The sequence below is a fragment of the Hyperoodon ampullatus genome, assembly GCF_949752795.1.
Source record: "Hyperoodon ampullatus genome assembly, chromosome: 7".
NCBI classification, from domain to species: domain Eukaryota; kingdom Metazoa; phylum Chordata; class Mammalia; order Artiodactyla; family Ziphiidae; genus Hyperoodon; species Hyperoodon ampullatus.
In genome coordinates this window covers 95,089,934-95,102,545 of record NC_136920.1, presented here as the reverse complement: position 1 = coordinate 95,102,545, position 12,612 = coordinate 95,089,934, and the positions used below count along the sequence as shown (strand labels likewise).

At 47.3% G+C, this 12,612-nt stretch overlaps 2 protein-coding genes across 2 annotated transcripts in view; one reads left to right on the top strand and one right to left on the bottom strand.

The window, feature by feature from the left end:
* Positions 1 to 204: 204 nt before the first annotated feature.
* DRC12 (dynein regulatory complex subunit 12 homolog) lies at positions 205 to 4,138 on the bottom strand (the record flags this gene model as incomplete). Its single annotated transcript, XM_079707844.1, has 7 exons — positions 205 to 333; positions 601 to 731; positions 2,028 to 2,120; positions 2,620 to 2,739; positions 3,274 to 3,339; positions 3,763 to 3,861; positions 4,114 to 4,138. The coding sequence occupies 7 exons, from the start codon at positions 4,136 to 4,138 to the stop codon at positions 205 to 207; spliced, it is 663 nt and encodes a 220-aa protein (XP_079563970.1).
* A 4,910-nt stretch (positions 4,139 to 9,048) lies between these two features.
* The window catches only part of CBL (Cbl proto-oncogene), a gene marked incomplete at both ends in the record, with an annotated part of 80,790 nt that continues 77,226 nt past the window's right edge, over positions 9,049 to 12,612 (top strand). Inside the window, one exon of the mRNA XM_079708577.1 lies at positions 9,049 to 9,246. Within this exon, the coding sequence (XP_079564703.1) occupies positions 9,049 to 9,246 (198 nt within the window). The remainder of the gene's footprint in view (positions 9,247 to 12,612) is intronic.

Below are 12,612 nucleotides of genomic sequence, written 5' to 3'. Positions count from 1 at the left end.
TTCTCTAGGAGAGAAGTTGAGACCTTGTCAAATTTCTCTCTTCTTATTCAGTCTTCAGGGTAAGGGGTAAACCCAGAACTGAGATGTTCCCGTGAGGGGCACTCATCTCGGCCAAAAATCACAGCCCACAGTCCTGTTGAGTTCTACATACAGACAGCTTTATTGCTGGGACCTCAGAGGGCCCCAGAGACTAGAGGCTCACAGTCAAAGATCCAGGGGGTTGAGTCCAAACTGGCGGAGCTGCTCCTTATGCTGGGCGTGGAGTCTCAGCACAGCCCCATCCCACTGAGGCTTGACGGCTCTCAGTTTGGCCGAGAGCCAGTCCAGGCTGTCCTGCAGACACCAAACTTCAGATCTCAGGAAGGGAGAGGGCTGGATGAGGGGTGTCCCAGGTTGGTCTGTAAGCCTTCCTAGCCAGTGTTTTCTCAAAGCTCTTAGTCTTAGTGGGTAGGCATGGTTGTATCCCCTTAAGATAGAGCAGAGTTCCCTATGGAGATGCTTCTTTTCCTTCCCCCTGGTCTGTCATTGTCACACTAGCTGGGATTTGGGGGTGGTGGTGCTGGGCACTGGGATGGCTGGCCTTCAGAGGGTAGGGCTTACATGTAAGATTTCCTCATATTTGGCCTCCACGTCTGCCACGTGGGCCCGAAGCTGAGCCAGAGTTCGGTCCCACTCTCCAAGGGCCTGCACAGCCTCTCTCTGTGTAGCCTCAGCCTCCCTCTGGCACATCTCTGGGACGGGGGCAAAAGGATGAAAGAGGACAGGATGGTGACACTCTACCCTTGAACAGAGTCTCCAAAGGTACCCAAAGAGCAGGACTTGAGTGGGATCATTCCAGACTTCCCCAGAGCCATCAGCTTTCCCATAGTTCCTATAAAGAGCTGAAATATACCATTAAGGTAGAGTAGAGAGAGTGGGCTTGGGACAAGAGATCTGGGTCCCAAATCTGGTTGTCATTTACTACTTGTGTAATGTCTGACATATCTCTCTCTGAGACTCAGTTTCTTCATCTTTTTAGAGAAAATGACCCATACTTCACAGGCTTGCTGTGAGAGTTAAATGTGATAATGTATGGGAAAGCACCTAGTATGCAGGAAGTGCTTCATAAATGCTGACTGCATTTAAATTTGAGATAAGGCAAAGATTAGGAAAGGGGCTCAGGGCCTGCATGGCAGATAAGCGGCTCTTGGATATCTATAGCTAAAATAAAGCTATTTTAGGATAAGAAAATTTGAGGCCAAAATTGTGGAAAATCTGTGCGCCATGCTAAAATTTTTCAGCTCTATCCTGTTACCAAGATGGAAGAGATCAAAAGCCTATATATATATATATATACACACACACATACACATACATGTATATGCTTATTTAGAAGCTCACTCATTTATTAGCAAATAGCTATTTAGGACCTACCATGCATTAGGCCTTGAAGATAAGGAAATAAGTAAGTTAAACAGTTTCATTTAAGCTTGGTTTCGTTATAAAAATCAGCCAAACTAAGCGGGAATATGTTTTGCTTATGGGAGACATGGCGGTGGTGGGGAGTTAGAACTGGATTTGGAGACACCACTGAGAGAGGGAAATGGGGTGAGAGACTTAGGTCTTCTTCTTCTTCTTTTTTTTTTTTAAATTTATTTGTTTATTTATGGCTGTGTTGGGTCTTCATTTCTGTGCGAGGGCTTTTTCTCTAGTTGTGGCAAGCGGGGGCCACTCTTCATTGTGGTGCGCGGGCCTCTCACTGTCGCGGGCTCTCTTGTTGCGGAGCACAGGCTAGCAGGCAGATTCTCAACCACTGTGCCACCAGGGAAGCCCCAGGTCTTCTTATAACTTAAGATTTTTTTTTTTTTTTTTTTTGCCATCCTGAACCATCTGCTGCAATTCTCAGTGGTGGGAAGGTCAGTGGGGAAAGCAATATGAGAGCTTAGATTGCAGTCTTCTAGAGAAGAAACATCCTAAATCCACCTCTTCAGTCTGGACAGCAGCAGTGATCCTCCGAGAGAAAGGGCTTCGAGGGTGGGGAAGCCGATCTAACTGCTCCCGAAGGCCCCTCACTTCCTCCTCCAGCTGCCTGCTGTGGGTCTCCACCGCCTGCGGCAGGGTGCAGCACTGACGACTCATCTCTGTGGTGGGGATGGTGGGTGGCCAGGGACCCAGGTGGGGACAGAGGGATGGAGAAAGGATGGGAAGTTGTGAGTGGGGAGGGCTCTGCTTGGTCCAGTGGGGCAGATGCGTAAAGGCCTTTTGGTTCTTCTTGTGGTGATTCTGAGAAGCTGGGGAAGGAGCTAGGAAACAAGGTCCCCTTCCCCCTGCCACTCAGGATGGGGGTTCAGGCCCTTCTCCCTACTCAGTCCCACGGGATGAATGAGATAAAGGCTGTGGCTGCATTTTGTAACCCACACAACATCAAGCGCGTGGCATGGGCCATCATGGAAGGTCCTTGCCCAAGATCCCAGAGGTCTTTGTTTGGTTCCTTCAGGATTCTTGTGTGTGCTGGGAAGGCTGAGACTAGGCATGGCAGATGGGAGTCCTCCTTGTCTCCCTACCCAGCATCCTCTGGGCCTCTTGGGTGCCCTCTTCCAGGCCCCTGTCTCCTGCCCACCTGCTTCCTCAACTGCACACCTGCATATATGGCCTTCCCTCCACTCCAGGCCCCTTCCGGTTCAGCCTCCAGTTCTTGTATCCTCTGCTTCAGCTGGTCTTCAGAAGCCTTGGCTCGGCGCGCCTCATCCCTCCACAGAGCTGTGAACAGTCCCAGAGCAGCCCTCAGGACTGGCTGGGGACCCCACTAAATCAGCCCCGATGGCCTTGATGGACTCTGCCCACCTTTGGAAACCTGGCAGCAGGCTGCCAGCCTCTCACTGTCATTCTGGTGTTTGTTTCCCCCCCGCTAGAATTCTACAGGTTCTTCGTTACTACAAACCGCAAACTCCCTCTGTGTTCTGGCTATGAAAAACAGCTGCCTTGGGACTTCCCTGGCAGTCCAGCGATTGGGACTCCGTGCTTCTACCGCAGGGGGTGAGGGTTCGATCCCTGGTCGGGGAACCCTCATTCCGCGTGGTGTGGACAAAAAATTAAGAAAAAAATAGCTGCCTTTATCAACCCTTACTGCCCACCGTTTCCTCACAACCCCAACTCTTGACAATCTTTTTCCACTAGGGGATGGTTAGAGATCAGCTCAGCCTTCTACCATAGCTCCAACCCTTCAAGCTCCCAGGGATACAGAAATGCCCATTGTCCCACCTCTATTGCCTCCAGAACTTCCACCCTTCTTACCCAAGTGGTCTTGGAGCAGCTCCTTTTCCAGCAGTGCCAGCCTGTGCATGGTTTCAGTCTCCACATCTGCCCTGGCAAGATGGCAGAGCCTCAGCTTGTCAGGATCTCAGCCTTACCTACTCCCCTCCCATCCTCATCCCACACCCTGGACTTTTTTTTTTTTTTTTGCGGGAGATCTCAGGACCACTAAATGAGGGATCTCTGATGGCAAAGTCTAATGAGTTCACTGCCCAGCACATAGCAGGTACTCAAAAGATGTGTAATGAATACATAAGGAAGGCACAGAGCTAGAGGGGGCTCAGATGGGCGCGGGTGCTGATGTCCCCACTTCCCCAGCTCCATGGAATCTGGATGCAGGTATGAAGGAGGGTTAAGACAGCTCCGTCTTATCAGGCGGAGGGCTGAATTCACTCTGGAGGACCTCTGCTCGGTCTCTGAGCCAGAACGTGGAGAGGCAGGGGGCACCCACCTCCACCCAGCCTGACTCACCAACAGCTGCATTCCTTTTCTTCTTCTGTGTCCCAGCTTTTGTCCCTTTTTCTTTGGTCTTAGGTCGTATTTCCTTGCTGTCCTGGGGGAGAGAGGGGACTCGTATTTAGGTCTGGACATGGAGATGCTTTCCTGACCCCTAGACTGAACCAGGAGTCCCAGGAGAATTAGTGTTCTAGTCTCCAACTCCGTCTCTTATACTTTTCAGAAGCTTCTGTTCTTGGTTTCCTTGGAAACTTAGGCAAGGCTGAGGCCACTGGGAAGGATGGAGTTGTTTCTCTCTACCGGTCAGGTTCTAAGTACAGAAATCATTCCTCGCAATCCTCTTTCAGAGAAAACAAAGCTCAGTACCTGGTCCCTTCCCTCTTCCCATCATCCTTACCCTGCCTCTTCCTTCCTGCAAGACCCTCTCTTGCCTCTGTTGTGTCTCCCTGTGGTGTGATCCACTCACGAGGAGGGGCAGAGAAAAGGCCCAACGATCTAGGAGCCAGAGGAGGAGACTGGGTTCTGGGAACCAATCCAGAGTGGCAAATTTCCGTCGGGGGCGGGACTGAGAACTGGGAGGTTGGGTTTCTGGAGGCTGCATGTTGTCCGGGCAACTGGGAAACATGGTGTTCATAGGAAGGTAGAAGGGACTAAATACAAAGCTTAAAATACCAAGGTCTCAGAGGGCCAATACTCTCCTTATCCCCAAATCCTAAGTGTAGTTTGAGGAGAAAGGGCTTTGGAGCCGATCATCTATGAGTCACTTCTCTGTAGCACAGCCTACAATTTGGAGACTTACAAATTACAGATTTACACACCTGAAATAATGCTGTTGTGCTGATACAGAGGAAAAGGACTGACAGTAGCCATTTTGGGCCATTTACACATCCCAAGGTCTCATCAACAAAATGACATTATTAGGTTTAAAATTGAAACTCTCCTTCAGGAAGGCACTCTGTGGTGTATGAAGGACAGAAGTGCAGAAGAAGGTGGTTGAGAGAGTTTCCCCTTTCAGAGAAATGAGACGCAAAGGAGAGGTAGACCCAGGACCCCAGGCTGTTGACATAGAGAGATGCAAATGGAGAAGAAAGGGCACTGGTTAGAGATAGGAGCTGTGAGTTCTTACCTGCTCTGTCCGGATATGTAAACTTGAGCAAGCCATTTAAACTTGCTCAGCCTCAGCTTCCTGGTCTTTAAATCTTTGATTTTGGGGAATTCCCTGGCTGTCCAGTGGTTAGGTCTCTGTGCTTCCACTGCAAGGGGCACGGGTTCGATCCCTGGTTGGGGAAATAAGATCCTGCAAGCCACAGAGTGCGGCCAAAAAGTAAAAAAGAAATCTTTGATTTTGTAAATCTTGAAAAGCCTGGATTTTCCCTGGGTATTTACAGGACTGTCTTCTCTCATTGTGACTTAATGTATTGCCTCTTTCCCCGTATTCCGGTCTGTGGTTGACTTTCTGACAGGTGCTGAGAAAATACCTTGCTTGGCTCCCTGCAGTACTGAGTTGGTTGGGGCTCCCTCTAGTGGACTTACTTGACCTTCTCCTGAGTCTCCTGCGTTTTTCTATTTAAATTATTTACTGAGCAATGTTGGGGGGGGTGCCCCCCCACTTAGGGATGCTTCTTGCTGGAGTCATGAAGAGTTGGAAAAATAAATCTGGGGAAGGGACAATGACGAGTGGTTTGCCCTGGTCAGCAGCCCGCGTCCCCCACCCCCTCTCTCCAGCCCTGTGCTATTGGGAGCCTTGTTGTCTGTCTGTCACTGGGATCTCTGGACACCATACTGGCTAGAATGAAAACAGCAGAAACTTCAGGGCTTTTCCCCTTGCGGATTAAGGGAACTGCAGACTCTTTATTTAGATATTTCTATCTCTGTCTTCCTCAACATTTTTTGGTCATTTTTGGTCAATTGCCTGTTGTCAGGAACAGATCTGAAGAAACAGCCATGAGATCTGGGGGGAAAAATCCTTCCTCTAGGGAGCAGGCAGATTCAGGCAGAGGCTGATGATATTTATTTGTCACCTTTGTGGCTGCAGGGTACCTCTCTGACCCCGGGGACATTTTACAGAGTAAAGAGAAGAACCGGCCTTGTCCTTCCCGTTGCTTACTGTTCCTGTACCTCAGTGTCAGATAACCTTGTGCATATCTCCCAAATCGGAGATTTTTCTTCTAATCTTGAAGCATGTTTTTCATTTATTCCCCCCCTCCCCCCAGAACCCTCTCTCCCTGAGTAGGAGCGCAGTAGAGGTTCCTGTCCTGATCCTTCCCTTCATCCAGAAGCCTGTTTGAGGACTTCTGAATAGAATAATTAGTGTCTCTGTTGTGCTGATGCACGGAGTCCCATATTGAGGACAGAAATTACAGAGTATAAACAACAAATCGTGTCTCAGAAGAGCATTTACTTTTCAAATATATTCAGTCAACCGACTTTCAGGTGCAGAGAGGATGTGGTTTGGGGCGAAGGTGAAATGGAATAAGAAAATTGCCACAGGTCACATGATGTGATACAAACTGAGCCAGCTCTAGAATAATCCAGGAATGAGAAAGACATTGTGATCAACAATTCAATCTCCAGCACATTTTGAAAACAAGCCAAGTGAAAATTGTGAAAGAAAGGTCAATCTTTCCTTTCTTCATTAACCTCAGTTCATAAGTGAAAACTGGAACGATCATTTCAGCACAACTCTGTCTTCCTTTTAATAGGATCCCTTCTGGGGGTTTTAAAGAGATACAGAGGAGAGAAGCGTCACCCTCTCTACTTCATTCAAATGCGAGACAAATATAGGTCATCATATATTAAAAGAAATATAGGGACTTCCCTGGTGGCGCAGTGGTTAAGAATATGCCTGCCAAAGCAGGGGACACGGGTTCAAGCCCTGGTCCAGGAAGATCCCACATGCCGCGGAGCAACTAAGCCCGTGTGCCACAACTACTGAGCCTGCGCTCTAGTGCCTGCGAGTCACAACGACTGAGCCCACGTGCCTAGAGCCCGTGCTCCTCAACAAGAGAAGCCACCACAATGAGAAGCCCGCACACCACAACGAAGAGTAGCCCCTGCTCGCCCCATCTAAAGTCCGTGCACAACAACAAAGACCCAACGCCGCCAAAAATAAATAAATAAATAGATAAATAAATAAAAAGAAATATGGCTTACTGCAGCAGAAACAGAGTGCAAATTTTACAATTCCGTTCTATACAGACCATACTGAACATAATGCAAATTGGAAGCCTTAAACCAAGCCAGAGATGTACAATGATGATGTACATTGTGAAGATGACCTACAAGCTCATACACAGCTCCAAGGGTTAATTTCTTAACCTATACTCCATAAAATCTAGGATTTGACTACGAGGGGAAAAAGTACCCTTGCATGTCTATAGTGTGCTAGGTACTGTGGAAGACCAAAGTCGATAAGACAATATAGCATAAATTAATGTGTGGCAGGTGAGAAATAGATGGTTATGGAAATTTAGAGGAGGACTGTCTGGTAAGGAGGACAATATTTGAGTTGAGTATAAAAAGATGGATTGGACTTTAGTAGCACTCTTTAGGCAGAGGGAATGCTCTGAGTAATAGTGATGAAAAAAGAAAGAATTGTATTTTGTGAGTTGGTGAGTCACCCAGCATAGGATATATGTACTGGAATAGTATAAAACTGTAAGGTAGTTTGGAGTTAGATCATAACTGTTAATTTCATTCAGGAGGCAATGGGGCCTGTTTAAAGTTTTTTGTTTTGTTTTGTTTTATGCTGTCAGACCTATACTTTAGGAACACTGGTCTGGTGGCAGCATGGATTGGAGGTGGCAGGGAAATCAGTGAGGAAAATGTTTCAATAGACCAAGGGAGAGGAAAGGAGAGCCTGCAACTAAGGGTGGATGCGCTAGGGATGGGAAGTTTTGACAATTATCTAAGAGCTTTGCCTATATGTTTTCTTTAGACATTTTAACTCTTTTTAGGTAGGAATTGACTAATGGAAATTCTACTGATAGGAAATGATAATTTTGACTCCGCAATCAATCTTAGATACAGGCCATTGAATTGCAGACAAGGATATTTTTTCCCCTCTTACAGAACTGTTTGATAAGCTTAATTCCCTAATCAGTCAAGAGCTTTGTAGAAGAGCCAGGTGGGGAATCTAAGGCGGAAGTGAGTACTTATTGAGACACCAGGGCTTGCATGCTCCCAAAGCTGAGGCTCAGAATTAGCAAATTAGGGCAGGGCACTTCCTTCTTTGGGAGAGAGGTTCTTTTTGTCAAAGTTCTTCCAGTGGAACTTTGAGACTAGAAAAGTGGAAGTGACTGGGAACTGCATTGCTGTTCCCTGGGAGGAGCGAGGACTCCTCAGGCCAGGGCTTGAAGCTCAAGGTTTCTGTGGTCAGGGTTTGATGCTGGCAGTGCCCACCTGTGGTGCAGTGCACTGAGCAGGGGAATCTTAAGTACATATTCAATTTCCAGAAAAGGAACTTGTGTTCAAAGCAAAAAAAGGGGGAAGTGTTTTGTTTTCAGAAGGGTCAAAGGGCCTGGAAGAAGAGCTCGAGGCCTAAGTGTCTCAAGCCTTTCTGGGGTCTAATCAGGATGCAACAATCTGCAGCATTCACATTCCTGTCCTTGGTCCTGACTTTAGGACTTTAAAACACTAGGGAGTGGGGGAAAAACTTCCCTTTTTCTCCCACAGTGTTAAGAAGCAAACAACTTTAAGTTCAATTTCCTCATTTGTCAGGTGTGGGGTAAAGACTTGAAGTTCAGATTCTTTCTATGGCCACCTGTCTTAATTTAAATAGCCCAATGACCGCCTCCAGGAGGATCATCCCACAACCCACAAGAACAAGGAGGGCTCGGCTTCTGCCTAGTGCGCAGGCTCCACGTTAGACCCCGCCCCGCCCTTTCCCCGCTCCTCCAGCAGGGGGCGCACCGCGAAGGTTCCGCCTGGGCAGCACCCCCACCCCGCCTCGCGGTAGGGGCGGGGGAGACGGCGCGGAAACTTGGTCTCAGCTTTCCGGGAGCTGTGGCTCGGGAGGGGGTGGCGCAGGAGGGGTCGCTCCCCAGTCCGGACGCGGCCGCCCGCTCCGCGCACTCCTCCCGCGCCCGGGCTCGCGCTCTCTGAAGGGGCGCGCCCGCGCGGACCCACGCTCCCGGCGCCGCCCACTCCCCTCCCCGCGACCGCCCCTCCCTCCGCCCGGACGGCCGGCGGCTGTGACGGCGGCGGCCGGGAGAGGCCCCTCCTTCACGCCCTCCTTCTTTCCCTCACTCGCAGCCAAGCGGAGCCGGCGGACGCGGCTGGGCCCCTAACCCTCCCCGGGCTATGGCCGGCAATGTGAAAAAGAGCTCTGGGGCCGGGGGCGGCGGCGGCTCCGGGGGTTCGGGCTCGGGAGGCCTGATCGGGCTCATGAAGGACGCCTTCCAGCCGCACCACCACCACCACCACCACCACCTCAGCCCCCACCCTCCGGGGACCGTGGACAAGAAGATGGTGGAGAAGTGCTGGAAGCTCATGGACAAGGTGAAAGGCCTGCAGAGGACCCGCGGGAGCAGGGGTGGGCGTGGGCGGAGGGGCCGAGGGACGGGAAGGAAGGGACAGAGGAAGCTGGGGGAGGGGACGGGTCATGCGAGGCTGGGGAGGCGAGGAGCTGGGGTGACGGGGCGCAGGGGTGGGGAATACGGGGGTGGGGAGGAGACCGGGAGGATGGGGGTCGGCGGTGGGGGAAGGGCTGCGGTTGGGAGTGAGGGAACGTAGAGATGTGTGTTTGGGGTTGCGAGACAAAGATGGGGTGGCGGCTGGGGTGAAGGGTAACTGGGGAGCCACCAGGGAGGAAGTATAATGGGGGTGCAGAGTTTGCGGCTCTGTGCAGGGTGTAGGGATGTGGGTCACGGAATTGGCCCCGGGAGATAGGAGGGAGGGGGTGAGGAAGAGCGCTTGATTTACCGGCTGGGACTGTTAGCTGGATGAGCTCTGACTAGGGAATTAGGTTTACGGGCTCTGGTTGAGAGACCTGGGGTCCTGACAACTCCGCAGGCAAACTGCGCTCTAGGTGAGCGTATAGTTTTTGTTTCTGTTTTTTCTTCTCATTAAGATGCAACACCGAGAGAAAATAAATGGGGGGTGTTTAAATGAGCCAAGGAAGGAACTTTCCTCCACATCTAGCGTTGGCTCAAGTTTTTCTCCTCCAAAACATTGAATGGGATCCATTGCTGGTGCTGAGATAGATATGCACTGATTAAACCACAAGTTCTGCTCATAACCATTATTTTCGGAGAGATATCTTGACTGAGCGGGTTAGGCAGCAGATTCGGACTTCTTCCAGAACTTCCTCCTTACACACACTGCTTTTCGTTGGGTTCTACTTTTTTTGGTAACAGAACCTGACTTTAAACTTGTTAGATGAGCTGCTTTGGTTACTTTTTCTTTTCTTTTTTTTTTTTTTTTTTTAGCAAGTGTGAAAAATAACCCCACTTTAAGTTTGGCATTTGAGAGGATTTTACTTCCTTATAGTTGTGTCTGTATAATGAAACATAGTAGTTAGTCCCAAGTATTTAAAAGTGTTTAAACAGTCTAACGGTTTGTTCCAGAGAATTCAATATTTCCTTGCTATTTTTCACATTTATTAATAACTTATTTTTGCAAAATTCATTCTGCAGATGAAAGGTGATTAGAAGGATCAGGCATAGATTGTAAGAGAATGGTGTTATTTCCTTCAGAGTAAAATTGTTTTTCTTTGGTTCCTCTCCGGGCCTAGGTTCCTCTTCTGTAAAGTTCTTCATGGATTGTTTTGCACTAGAAACAGCTAATAAAAGTGACTGTGAAGCACTTGGCAAATATAAATCTGCTATATAAATTCTTAATAAGTCCTGTGTATGAGTTAGCACTCCTGTAGGGCATACCAGTGGTTTCAGAAGCCTCTTTTTCACTGCTGGTTTTTCTCATGTTAAGTAATTGGTATGGTAATTAATAAACAAGTATTTGTATGTTGATTATATTGGTGTTATAATGCTAATTTCATTATTAGAAATTGTAATAAAACCATTAAAGAAAGTTAGGCATAAAGGAAATTTTAAATGCATTGACACCTTGAAAACATATATGGAATATATTCAAAATCCGAAGATTGTAGGCTTGCATTTTAGGGGTTTAGAGTTAATGACTTAAAAAGTTTCTCCTAGAATGAAAAAACATTTGCATTTCTAATTAGTTTCTCATTGTATCAACATGCGATGTATCAAAATCATATTGATTAGAGACCTCTCCTTTAAAATAATAAACTTTTTATCAAACTTTTGAGTCTATGTAACGTAGTCCTTAAAATAAGATTTCCCCTTAAGTCTTTCTCATTCATCTCTTTAAAGAGTGTGTATTGAATTATGATTTCTTCTGCAGAATGTTTAATTATTTGGGAAGTATAAAGACCTCTCAGTTTTGAGTCAATGCTTTTCAGGTTTCGGTAGTTTCAAGGAAAGTAGGCTTCTAGCTTTTCCATTCTAGTGTTGGGAAAGGACTGTTTTATTCTTGTGTTGCTTGTTTTGGAAAATGATTTTTAGTACTTTTTGCCCCATATCACATATTACTGGTTGTGCTGAAATGAAAATAGTTCTTTCTGAGGTATTAGTCCAGTAGGTTCATACTGCTTTCCAGATTTTCTGACTATTTCTGTAGTGTTAGATTGCACCGTCTCTTTTACTCTTGCTGTTTAGAGCATAGATGTTCTCTTTTTTCACTTTATTTTTATTGTTGAAAGTCTTAAATGTATCACTAACCCGTCTTGACTTTATGCCATATAAGTGGAGAAGAACTTAGTGTCAGATGTATAGATGTCCCACACATTTATTGAATTTAGCTCTAAGTCACCATCTCATATCTGTTTTAACCTTGTTGAAGCTAGGTGAATATTATCCCAGCCTATTATTAATCAGTTTATTGGTTTAGCCCTGGGAACTGTCTCCTCTTCTGCAATATTGGATGTATACGGATGGAGGAGTTGGCACAGTCATGGGTTCTGGTCAACATAGGCCCAATTTACTATTCCACTGCAGAACTTAAACTCATTCTTGGAAAAATGCTTGTGCTAGAATGCTTGTTATTAAACAGAAGACGTGGTCAGCCTCTAGGTTTTTCTTTTTGCCACCCCGGTATATTGTAATTAATATTTGTGAAGATACTTGTATGTGAAGAAAGTGGCTAGTAAGTAAAGAGACAGCAAGGCAGGGGAGTGGAGAGAGCAATCATATAAATTGCCTTGAATGTAAATATAGAAGTATCAAGGTATTTAATTTAGTGAGAGACTCAAAATTCCGTTATGAAGTAGAGTGGGAGGTGGCAAACTTTCTGTCCCAGGACAGATAGTAAATACTTTTGGCATTGCTGGCCACATATGCAGTCCTATATCCTTTTTTTAAAAAAATAAAATTATTTATTTTTGGCTGTGTTGGGTTTTCATTGCTGCACGCGGGCTTTCTCTAGTTGCGGCGAGCAGGGGCTACTCTTTGTTGCAATGCGCGGGCTTCTCATTGCAGTGGCTTCTCTCGTTGTGGAGCACAGGCTCTAGGCACGTGGGCTCAGTAGTTGTGGTGCATGGGCTTAGTTGCTCCGCCGGCTGTGGGATCTTCCCGGACCAGGGATCGAACCCTTGTCCCCTGCATTGGCAGGCGGATTCTTAACCACTGCGCCACCAGGAAAGCCCACAATATTCTTCCTGTTGTTTTACAACTCTTTAAAAATGTAAAAGCCATTCTTATCTTGCAGGTGTACAAAAAAGGCTGCAGGCTGTAGTTTGTCCACCTCTGAAGTAGAGCGTCATGCTGGCAGTATTTTAGGTCCATGCTATGTTTTTTTTTTTTTTTTTTTTGGTATGCGGGTCTCTCACTGCCGTGGCCT